At 37.9% G+C, this 12763-nt stretch overlaps 1 protein-coding gene across 18 annotated transcripts in view; it reads right to left on the bottom strand.

Moving 5' to 3' along the window:
* Positions 1-12763, bottom strand: part of SCEL (sciellin) — a 322010-nt gene that overhangs the window by 41534 nt on the left and 267713 nt on the right. For 14 of the 18 annotated variants that reach the window (XM_045479726.1, XM_045479734.1, XM_045479724.1 and 11 more), the window contains 8 exons: positions 12584-12628; positions 11178-11237; positions 10816-10875; positions 10115-10174; positions 7462-7521; positions 6452-6511; positions 5199-5258; positions 38-97 (listed from right to left, as the gene is read on the bottom strand). In XM_045479726.1, the coding sequence (XP_045335682.1) occupies positions 38-97; positions 5199-5258; positions 6452-6511; positions 7462-7521; positions 10115-10174; positions 10816-10875; positions 11178-11237; positions 12584-12628 (465 nt within the window). The remainder of the gene's footprint in view (positions 1-37; positions 98-5198; positions 5259-6451; positions 6512-7461; positions 7522-10114; positions 10175-10815; positions 10876-11177; positions 11238-12583; positions 12629-12763) is intronic. The other 4 variants (XM_045479830.1, XM_045479838.1, XM_045479760.1 and 1 more) reach the window with 2 other exon arrangements.

Genomic DNA, 12763 nt, shown 5'->3' with positions numbered 1-12763 from the left:
AGTCAGGGAAGGAAGAAAGATAAGACATAATCTTCACCCTGCATTACTTCTGTTTACTTCAGGGGTCACGTTGATGAGATTGTCAAGGCTCTGGCCCCTTTAAAACATTGAAGAAATGGTGAGGTTAGTGATAGATTAACACCAAATGATGAAAACTATTTATTAAAACTCAGAAACTTTATTAACATTTATTGAGATCATGCCAACGAATGGAATAATGTTAAAGTTGACTATGTAGGTATTTATACATCTCTGAGATTCAGTGAGACAATATTTTAATCTTGGCGACTTTAGGCCAGTCACAAATACTGCACTGGAACTCTGTCTCTATTGTGATTCGTTTAATGTCATGCTCCTAACCTTTGCCAGGTGCGCTAAACATTTTCTAATAGTCTATATATGCATCTCATGGAACATTCCAGAAGGCACATCCTCTTAATATCAACTTCCAATATGCTGTGGGAATTTAAAATTAACCTTGAAGAATCCATATTTTGAAAAATTGACATTTATTAGTAGGTTTTCTATTCACAAGACTGGATGAAGGTTAATATACCAGTTTGTTAAAGTCCGTGATATAGAACCTGGTATCTATCTGGCATTTATAAGTATGTGTTAAAACTACAAATTTTGAGTAGTTGCATTGGCAACAAACAATAGGAAGATTAAAATCTATAGAGTTCTGAAATGTAAGATATATATACTATAATAAAAAACCCCATGTAGTCATTAAAAACGTGTCAGTATTTTGTTGTTATCTTTTAATATTCTGTTTCTAATCTTAATGGAATTTTGCTTTTCTTATTGTTTCTGTTTTCCACATACGCAGCACAAGCCAATAGCCCTGTGACCTACAGAGGATGCCACATGGGTAAAGGACATCCGCAGAAGGTGCTTTTTAAAAATGTTTATTGGGTCGCCTAGGTGGCGCAGTCGGTTAAGCGTCCGACTTCAGCCAGGTCACGATCTTGCGGTCCGTGAGTTCGAGCCCCGCGTCGGGCTCTGGGCTGATGGCTCAGAGCCTGGAGCCTGTTTCCGATTCTGTGTCTCCCTCTCTCTCTGCCCCTCCCCCGTTCATGCTCTGTCTCTCTCTGTCCCCAAAATAAATAAACGTTGAAAAAAAAATGTTTATTTATTTATTTCAAGAGAGAGAGAGAGAAAGAAGGAATGTGCACAGGAAAGGTAGAGAGAGGGAGAGAATCCCAAGCAGGGTCCATGCTGTCAGCGCAGAGCCCGATGTGGGGCTCAATCCCACAAACTGTGAGATCATGACTTGAGTCAAAATCAAGAGTCGGGAGTTTAACCAACTGAACCACCCAGGCTCCTCTAAAGAAGGTACTTTTATACCCTGTTTCTCCATGCTCTGTGGCCCTACTAAGATTGTATCACAAAGTCTCTGAGGTTGCATCTATACAACATCACAGATACAGGTATTTTGAAGCAACTAGATGTTGACTTAAGATTTTACTTTTATCCAGATATCTGAGAATGTATATACCCAGGATAAAAGCAGCAACCAAAAAAATGTGTGGACTTTTTTTCATGCAAAATGAAACAACCTGAAAGAACCAACTATTCTACCCCAGAATACCCCCTTGTTGATGTGTTGTTTTTTTTTTTTTTTTACCTCTTGTTGATTTTTGCCTAAATGAAGTATGTGAGATTTAAATTCCAGAGTCAGAGAAAAAATATTCCAGGATTCTATTTTCACATTTGAGTACTCAAAAAAATAACACAACAGTAAGCATTACAACCGCTCCCTTGTAATACTTGTGTTGATTTTGGAGTTAGCTTTGATTATATTGCCAAGAACTTGATCTCTTTAAACATATTAAATAAAACATATATCAATGAGGGTTTATTTAAATCTCAAAGTAAATAAAATCAATAAAGAAGAGTGTTCTAATTAATGCAGTAATTTAAAATAATATTTTGAGCTAAACTACGTGAATCAATGCCCCATAGTGTACGCATCCTCAGTATTTATTCATTCCTTCAATCCACAAATAGTTATGGACACCTGTGAATAATACAGACATAGGCTTAGCCCTCATGAAGCTTCCATTCTAACTCAGGAAGAGGCAGGCAATATACAATCAAACATATAAATGAATGTCACAATTCTAAATAACAATACACGCTCTGAAGAAAATTAGAGAGTGCCTGGTGCCTGTGTTCTGGCACAAAACACAACTGGGGTTGGAGGAGGGGGTGGTGACAATTACATTTGGTGGTCAGAAATGACTTCTTTGAGAAAGTGACAATATGAGGGTAGAGCAGTCCCAAAATGGGAATAGCATATGCAGAAGTCTTAAAGCAGGAATGAGCCAGGAATACAAAAAAGATCAGTTTGGCTGGAATTTATTGAACAAGTGAAAGACAATTGCTAAGGGTTAGAATTGTATTCTACCTGAAATGGACAAATATTGTACTTTTTTAAATAAGAGAGGGAGCAGGATTTGGCTATACTTTTAACAGATATACAGTGGTGCCTGGGTGGTTCAGTCAGTTAAGTGTCCAACTTCGGCTCAGGTAATGATCTCGTGGTTCATGAGTTCGAACCCCGTGTCTGGCTCTGTGCTGACAGCTTAGAGCCAGGAGCCTGCCTTGGGATTCTCTGTCTCCCTCTCTCTCTGTCCCTCCCCTGCTTGAGCAGTCTCTCTCTCTCTCTCTCTCTCTCTCTCTCTCAAAAACAAATAAACAAAAAAAAGTTAGGGGCGCCTTGGTGGCTCAGTCAGTTGAGCGTCCGACTTCAGTTCAGGTCATGATCTCACGGTTCGTGAGTTTGAGCCCTGCATCAGGCTTTGGGCTGACAGCTCAGAGCCTGGAGCCTGTTTCAGATTCTGTGTCTCCCTCTCTCTCTGCCCCTCCCCCACTCATACTCTGTCTCTGTCTCTCAAAAATAAATAAACATTAAAAGATTTTTTTTACGTTAAAAAAATAAAAGATCTACAGAACTTAATTATGCATAGTAAAAGAAAAAGACAACTACTGTCCCTAAAAGCTCTCAGCAAGCACAAACACACACTGTGCATACTCCCAAGCATTGGACATGGGTGCACACACATACACATCCATGTACATATGTACTCATATACATACAAAAGCATAGATATACACGTATCCATGTATACACAGCATGCGTGCATTGTTATGCAATCACACACAGGTGCGTTTGCAAAAACATGCACATAATCATATGCATGTGGACTGGTGTACATACAAAGGTGCAATTGTACATATATGCACATTCATGCAAACACAAGCACACACACATAAAACATTTATTTGCCTGTAGACACATGCAGGCATGCACATAGTCGCACATCAACATATGAAAAACAAGAGGTGACTATTTGAAATACTCTTTTAAATAAAAATTAGCATGGAAGTCATGGGTTTTTCTTGGAAAATCAAAGTAAATTAAATATTTGAACAGTATCTGAATCATTAAGAAAACATAATTCACCTGAATCTTTATCATTGTTCACAATTTCTTGCAGCTACTATGGGCCAGGCAGGATAATGTTATGATCCCTATTTTGTGGATGAGTAAACTGAAGCATGAGAACTAGCAAATGACCAAGCCAGAATTTGAACCCAGGTCTTTAGGATTCCCTGCTCACATTCACTACCTTGAGTTACCTCCCTGAACTCCCATGTAGCCATAGAAATCAATGCTTTCTTCTCAGTCTACTGGGTGCAAATACAAGTCTCGAACTCCCTGGGTTGCTGGACCATGTCATGTTGCTGAGAATAGCACACCAGCTTTTCAACTAGCTGAGTCCTTGCACTGCTAACTGGGCCTGCGGACATCAGTGACACATTTTCGAATCAACTAATAATATCATGTACTGAGTTAACTGAATGGAAAGAAGTTCAAAGGAAACCACATGGAATTATTTGGTGCACTGGTTTCAGCAACGTACCAACAAGCTCAGTTTCAAATATATTCCATCTGCTTTTTAAAAAATAAAAAGCAGGAGAATATAAGCTTTCCAGATTTACTTGAAAGTTAATGGGTAGGAGAACTCTTTTTTAAGTTTATTTATTTATATTTAGAGAGAGTGTGTGAGAGGGGGAGGGACAGAAAGAGAGAAGGAGAGAGAGCCCGACTCAGAGCTCAAACTCATGGAACTGTGAAATCATGACCTGAGCTGAAATAGCCCAGACAGCCTTAGGAGAACAAAGTACACTTTGTTAAGCTCTTCATTTTTATACACTACACTACATAGATATATACATGCTACACACAAAAACACTATATATGTGCACACATTGTTTGCACATAAACACATCTACCTATATCCACACATACCACATACATATATTTCCATGTAGTTATACTATATACACACACACACATTTTGATGGTTAATTTCATATGTTAAGTTGGCTGGGCCACAGAAAGCCTACATATTGGGTCAAACATTATTCTGGGTATGTCTGTGAGGGTGTTCGGGGATGAGATAAACATTTGAATCTGTAGACTGAGTAAAGCAAATGGTCCTCCCTAACATAGGGGCCATGACCCAATCAGTTGAGGATTAGAATGGAACAGAAAGACTGAGTTAGAATGGAGTTTTTCTGCCTGACTGACTGACCTAAGACATCTCTTGGCATTGGAAGCTAAACCATCAGCTCTCCTGATTCTTAGGCATTTGGGTTTGGACTGGAACTATAAATCACTGGCTCTTCTAGGTATCCAGATTGCCAACTACAGAGCTTGGGACTTTTCAGCTTCCATAAGAGCATGAGCCAATTCCTTATCCTATTGTTTCTGTTTCTCTGGAGAACCCCTTTGAGTACACATAAATACTCTTATACCCACACACTTATACATACACACTACATATATACACACAAATACATTTATACACACACATGCAGTACTTACACATACACACACATACACACTTAAACACACACACACATACACACACACAGAAAGGAATCATTTAACTCAATAAAGTCAAATTCCCATTTAATTTTGCAAAATCTGCCAGATAGTAAACTTTACCCATAAATTAAATGCAAAAGATCACTTCTGACTATCACTTGTATAAAACTGCTTAATATGATTTGTTTGCGGAAAAGAGAGCTTGGTTTGAATTTCAATGCAGTCTCCTGACAAGCAGTCAGGATTCCGATGTGCTTATAAATGCCAAAGGAAGGGGAGGAAGTTTTACATGTCTTACCTCTTGATATTTTTATTTGTTTCAGGATTTGCTTTAATAAATCCATTGAAGTCTTGTTTTCTTTGAACAAAGAAATGAATTTTAATGCATGTTATTAAGTAAAACACTAGTCAAGTGAACAATGATTGGAGAAGTCATATAAGTCAGATAAAGTCCTAGACTGGATCAAGACAGGATATAGATTTCTACTCAACAAATCAGGTATAATTGCTTATTCTGGTTTTAAATAATGAGAACAATATCAATAATAATATTTTAAAAGTTATAAGGAGAAGAATATATGTCTTCCTATAAACTGAACCATTTCCCCAATGCAAGCCTTTTAAAATATAATTAGGTTATAGGGGCGCCTGGGTGGCGCAGTCGGTTGAGCGTCCGACTTCAGCCAGGTCACGATCTTGCGGTCCGTGAGTTCGAGCCCCGCGTCGGGCTCTGGGCTGATGGCTCAGAGCCTGGAGCCTGTTTCCGATTCTGTGTCTCCCTCTCTCTCTGCCCCTCCCCCGTTCATGCTCTGTCTCTCTCTGTCCCAAAAATAAATAAATGTTGAAAAAAAAATTAAAAAAAAAAATATAATTAGGTTATGATGAGTTACAAAGAGCAAAAAAAAAAAAAATACGTCACATGGTAGGAAAATGAATGAATCATTTCTCAGGGGTTCACATGTGACCCTCATGGAAGAGCATTGACACTGAACGATATCAAAAGGGGATGACTTGAACCCAAAAGGATGACAGTGCACAGGGATGGCAGAGTATGGCAGAGGTGTCGGGACTCAGTGCTGCTGCCATGTTGACAGAGCCCTGAAGAGGGGAAACCGTGGTGGAATTTCCAGTGGATACACCTGCCAGTCCCTCCCCTGGGTTGCCTTCAGAGACCATATCATCCTTAGAGAAGTTGATTTACAAGGGTTTTAGTCAAGCCTCCACTTTGGCTTTGCTATTTTGGAGATCTACCTTGAAAACGTTGTAAAGACTATGCTTCCTTTGGATACAAAGAAATAATTCAGTAATGCATCCATAAACCAAATCAAAGCCCTAAAATCTGGGATAAAGGGCAACTTAGTATCAAAAATTAGGACCGTTCTTCAAAAATTAAGTAATTTTATTAGGAACAAGAAGGGAAGGTCATGGGGCCCACTGCTACTGTCTCACTCCGTGCTAATAAAATATGGTTATGAAGCTAAAATGAAAAATCATTTTATCATAAGATTGTCACTTACAGAAATCAAACTTAAAGACACTAATAATTCTTACCCAGTGGCATTTTCCCTTCCTTTGGGATTCACTTTGATAACATTATCCAGGTCTTTACCTCTTTAAAAAAAACATTTACATCAGTTTCCAAGAATTCCCACAGTATTGTATATAACTAAGTATTCCATATTATTGGATGATTAATTGAAAACTTTTGGAGAAAATTATTATACAAGTATTAAATTCATTTTATTATGAAAATTGCCTATCAATAATATAGTTAAGTTAATCTCTGGGATTTTATATTGACCAAATGTAAATTTAGATAGAATCCATTGCAGACCCTCCAAAGCGAAAATCAGGGTGGTAGGGATCAGACACAGAAGACAGAGGGAAAACTCAAAGATGTGACCCCTTCAGTGTCACTGAGAAGATCACACAGTGAAATTTGGGGGAAATCAACCAAGATTCAGAAATCAAAACAGGTCTCATCCTCTCCTAGTCTTATCTGTCCTGGCATTCACTTTGATAATCATTTGGAGATCTTGGCTTCTCTGGGGGGAAGAAAAACACATGAAAATTTTGTGTCACTTAGGTTATGTTCAATTTTCTCTTATATCTGTATAAATGAGTGTCCCGGAAAGCATATCAGATATTTCCAGGCCAAATGACCTAAAAAACTTGGATGTAATTATCCTTAGCTGATCTTTATTAACTCCCACAGCAGCACTTAGTTTAAATCAGTTTAGAAAAGCTTCCTAGCATACCTCTCACTTTGCAATTTTGTCCTTTATATTTCTTAATTTAAATACAAAACTTGGCTCATGTTTTGTTTAAGAAAGTATAGAATAAGAGATTATGTAGCACATTTCCTGTACTTAGTTCAGTATAACTCAAACATGTGGTCCTATGGAAACAGCATTCATCATATTCCTTTGCTTACTCTCTGATTGGCTTAAAGTACAACACTTCATCTGTGATGGAGGAAAGCATAACACTCCCACTTCAAATGACCTACGAAAAGCTAACTTGCAAAAAGAGAGCCCCAGCAAAGTAGGACCTGCACTTACCCTTTCTCATTTTTTTCAGTCCTCTGATTAACTTTAATAAGACTTCCAAGGCCTTGGTTTCTTCATAACATTGGAGCAGGGAGGAAGGCAGAGCGACAGAGAGGAGAGAGAGGAATTCAGTCCCTTATGGCAACAGAAGATTTCTCACAATAGGAGTAAGATGTTATCAGTACCTAAAGCCTCAGAAGTCTTTAGAACTGTTTAATGCAAGTGGCTCTTCTCATGCAAAATGCTGAAGAGATATGGTCACTTTTCTAATAGTAAGGTCCCAGTCATTACTCAGTTATGATTAAATCATTCTAACAGGGAATAATTTTTAATAAAATAATAAACATTCCTGCCATTTAGAACTGAGTTGTTGTGTTGATCATTTATGCAATGTTACAATTTTCAGGTTACTTTTATTACTATATATCATAGCCCTAGCGCCCAGTTTCAGTATAAGGAAGAGATCTGGATTCAAAGTCTAGTTCTGATTTTAACAAGATTGCAACCCTGTTATTTCACTTTTCTGCACCAAGTTCCCTCACTATAAGTAAAGGAATTAGACTATGCTATCTGCAGGTCTTTTTTTTTACTCTAGTATTTTATTCTTCATATTCTCAAAAGACCTAATGGTCAAAGAGCCTGACCTGTGGGTTGAAGCCAAGTGATTGCAAGCTCTTTATTTTTTTTAACTTCTTTTGCAAGCTCTTTATTTTTTATTTTTAAAGTAAACTAAATGTTTTTAATTGAAATAGAGTTGACACACAATGTTTACAATAGTTGCAGGTGTATGTACAACATAGTGATTTGACAACTCTATACATGATACAATGCTCACCACAAGTGCAGCTACATTCCGTCACTATACAATATGCTATTACAATACCATTGACCATATTTCCTACGTACCTTTTATCCTCATGACTTACTCATTCCATAACTGGAAGCCTGTATCTCCCACTCTCCTTCACCTATTTTGCCCATCCCCCCACTACGCTCCCCTCTGGCAACCATCAGTTCAAGTATTTATGTATTTACGTATTCTCTGTATTTATGTGCCTATTTCTGCTTTTTCTTTGTTTGTTTTTTAGGTTTCACATATAAGTAAAATAATATGGTATTTATCTTTCTCTGTCTGACTTATTTTACTTAGCATAACTCCCTCTAGGTCCATCCACGTTGTCTCAAATAGCAAGATCTCATTTGTTTTTATGGCTAAGTAATATTCCAGTGTGTGTGTGTGTGTGTGTGTGTGTGTGTGTGTGTGTGTACACTACATTTTCTTTACCATTAAATCATTTTAAAAGCAAAAGTTCCCTTCAGGTCTCAGTTTGTGTTTTCTTTTTCCTTTGAGGGAGGACTGGTGGGAAGCTAACTTTAATATATTTGTTGATATATTGCTTTCTTTAAACATGAAAATCATTCAAATCAGGGGTGGAAATGAGACAGTCAACATTTTAAATCTAAACCCTTTGGGAGCCCTGGGTGGCTCAGTCTGTTAAGCATCCGACTTGTGCTCAGGTCATGATCTCACAGCTTATGGGTTCGAGCCCTGCATTGGGCTCTGTGCTGACAACTCAGAGCTTGGAGCCTGCTTCAGATTCTGTTTCCCTCTCTATCTGCCCCTCCCTGCTCACTCTCTCTCTCTCTCTCGAAAATAAATAAATACTAAAAAAAATTAAGAAACAAAAAAGAGAAATAAATAAATAAATAAATAAATCTAAACCCTTTGAAGATTTAGACATGTCATTTTTAGTAAAAAGTTCCCAGGTCTCAAGTACCCTTGGAAAAGTAGAAATAACTCTATGATGTCTCCAGTGCTTTATATAAATTGACTACAAACAATAATAAACCTTTTCCATGCAAATCGCTTAAAGCTATTAGGGGATATCAAAGTTAATCCCTCTAAACCCCCCCAATTGTCCAGGTGTTTTCCTTTGCTATTTTCATCTGTCTCCCATTTCACCGTGATAAGACTATTGGCATTTTAGTTTCTTTCAGTGTAAGAAAGAAGGCAGGGAGGAAGGGCGGGAAGAAGGAAAAATAAGGAAGGATGGATTCTCCCGGTCAGTGAGCTCAGTCATTCCTGCATCAAAAAGCCAGTTCCTATCAGTTATCCCACATTATAAATCACATCTCTTTTCTTCTCTTTACCAGCCCGGAAAGGATTTACTTGAGATGCTCATCCTAATTTTCTTATTTTCCACCACTTTCGTGGACCCTTCCCAATTTCATTTTTTAAATATCGGAAATCACATCTTTTCCTATACAGCTCATATAACCATTCGCAGAGAGTTGACTGTTTTCCCATTTCATCTGTTCTCCATGTGAAAAAAAAAATTACCTGTAATAATACTTATACATTTACATTATAATAATAGATTGCTAATAAGGATTCTGTATCTGTGAAATTCTTACTGCCAGCCCTTTTCATCATACAGACTTCGAGTGTTCTACATCAGAGAGGCTTCAGCATGTATTTGCCAAGATTGACTTGGAAAGCTGGAATACCATTCTGTGCACAGACTGGCACAGAGAGATGGCTTTAACAGATAATCGAGACAATAGAAATAATTATCATGTTAGGAAGGCAAATCTAAGAACTAACCAAGTACAAGGTAAACATCCAGTCTGGGGGAAAGACAGTAAAGATCTCATAAATTCTTACCTTTCATCATTCTTGACTATTGCGGGATTTTCTTTAATAAAACTGTCAAGAGTTCGGTTTCTTTTCACATAAAAAATAGTATCATAATGTAAGTCAATTTTCTAGTACATCAGTATCAGTGTAGAACTATAAATTAACCTCTTAAATGCTATCAGTGCAGTTACTAATCATTCCCTAACCCTTTTTATAATATAAAATAAGTAAAAGCAGGACTCTTGATCTTGAGATATTTATAAATATATCCATGATATACATATGAAGTGACTCAACCAAGATTCCAATTGAAAAGTGCCTTAGAACATCATAAAGACTTCAGTGATGAGAGGCCGTGCTCCCAGCATCAAAACATCTCATAGTAAATATGTTTATTTCATAAGCCAGTCCACTAGTTGTAACAGCCAGCTAGAGTTTTTTTTTTTTCATTTTTAGATACAAAAGGAAACTTGGAGATCATCTAGGTCATGCCCTTCATCTTGGGAGGAGGACACAGTGGTTCCAGAGGTTAAGTGACTTGCCCAGGGTCATCCAGACGGATGTTGGTGGCAGAGCCACCACCAAGATATCCACCCATCTCCTCACCCCCATCCAGGGAGGGCCTGTTCCACCAGCCTGCCTTGTCTTGAGCCAGAGGCTGAACCCAGGATGGTCTATAGTCTAGGACTCAATCAAAGAGGCCTGTAAGAGTCTCAGTCAGATCTTACCCTTTGTCATCTTTGTCTGTTCGGGTACTCATAAAAATGAGATTTTCAAGGCTCTTGGCTCTGTAAACACAAAGAAACTCAAATAAAAAAGACTACATATTGAAATAAAATTTTGTGGTATCTTAAAAGGTCAGATACCATAAACATTCTTCACGAATTGCTCATTTACTCTTATTGAATGGAAGAGCAGAAATCCTTCTGGGCAATTATGTCTGAGCTTAATGTACAATACAGAGAGCACTACCCCATCTGCTAGTACATTTCCATGCCAGAGGATACAACTCCCTTCCAGCTAATGTCTGAAAGAACACAGCAAGGAATCTGGGAGACCATATTTTCAGGTTAGGGACAGCTGCACTTACCTTTTCTCTGTTTGATCTGCCTTAGGATTTGCTCTGAAGAGACCGTCAAGACCTTGATTTCTTTAAATGTATTAATAAAAAACCTTGTCAGTGGTAATAATACATACTTAACTCTAAAGAAATATAGACCAGTTTATATTTCTATATAGAGGTCAGTTATAGACAGGAAATAGTAGCTGGTTGCAAACGATGAGACACAATTCTTGAAATTGGTTTATTCCAAATAGGTATTTTCAAAGACTCAAAATTTAAATTGCAGTGGACCTTAGGGAAAAATAAGATAGAAGATACAAACTGGGGATCCACACATAGTAGATCCATGACATGTTGTTTGGATTCAGAGCATTTTGTTTAAAAAAAAATTTTTTTTAATGTTTATTTATTTTTGAAGGAGAGAGAGACAGAGTGTGAGTGGGGGAGGGGAAGAGAGAGAGGAAGACACAGAATCCGAAGCAGGCTCCAGGCTCTGAGCTGTCAGCACAGCGAGATCGTGACCTGAGCCGAAGTCGGACGCTCAACCAACTGAGCCACCCAGGCGCCCCAAGAGCGTTTTGTTTTTAATGTGAGCCAATGTTTACAAAGATGGCCATGACACATCGAAACCTGGATTTTCAAGATATCCTGAGAATGGTCTGCAACACTGGGACTGTCAGCAGCTGAGAAACAGCTGGAGTCCTTGGACAGGGCATTGCCCTATGTTTCATACAGTCAGGTCCCTTCTGCCCTGGGAGGCCATGGAGTCTGTGATCCTTGATCTAATACCCTCTCTCTTTGTAAATGAATAAACTGAATAGAAGCAAACTTAAATGAGTTGTTGATAGTCAATCATAAGATCATATTGTCAGAACAGGTTATGAAAACCACATCTCTCTGATCAATGAGCTCCTTTGACATTTGCCTAGTTTCTCTTTTTCTCTGATTCCTACCCATTTAGTATGTTGGTGGGCAAAGGAACAGAGAGATAGCAAAAACTGCACTCACTTCCAACACAAACCTCAATTATTATAATTTTTAAAGTGAGCAATTATAAATGACTTAAAATTAAGGAGATAAAGTTAACTAAGATAATAAGTGGCTTTTGTAAAGCATAAAACTGAAAGCACTGAGTGACCAAAGTAAGCGCTGCCTGCATGCTAATATACTAATATTTCAGGAAGAGAACTGTGGTTTTATATAACTGCCTCACTAAACAGAGTATGAAAATCAAAGACACCTTAATATTAGTCTCTTTAGATTGGAATAGCCTTTCATTGGTAGTGACGCCTGCAAGCTTTTTATTCAAGATTTGTAGGCCACTTTTCATTAGCCCCATATGTGGGTCCTTGTGCTCAAATACTAAAGAGACATAAGAAGTCACAATATGCAACTCAGTAATAGAACAAAAATTGGATGTTTTCAAATCTTACCTATTCAAGCTTTTGTTCATTTTGATGATATTATCCAATTCTTCACTTTTGGAAGAAAAACCAAAACAAAAAAAATCTCACATCAGTGAAAGCCTGTTCAGAGTCAAAGGGCCAGTCCACCTTAAACCCCTGTTTTGGTTAGTTCTCTGGAATACAACACAGGCCCCACCTTTTTCCTCT

Source organism: Leopardus geoffroyi, chromosome A1, assembly GCF_018350155.1.
Source record: "Leopardus geoffroyi isolate Oge1 chromosome A1, O.geoffroyi_Oge1_pat1.0, whole genome shotgun sequence".
NCBI lineage: Eukaryota > Metazoa > Chordata > Mammalia > Carnivora > Felidae > Leopardus > Leopardus geoffroyi.
This window is presented reverse-complemented; position numbering and strand designations above follow the sequence as displayed.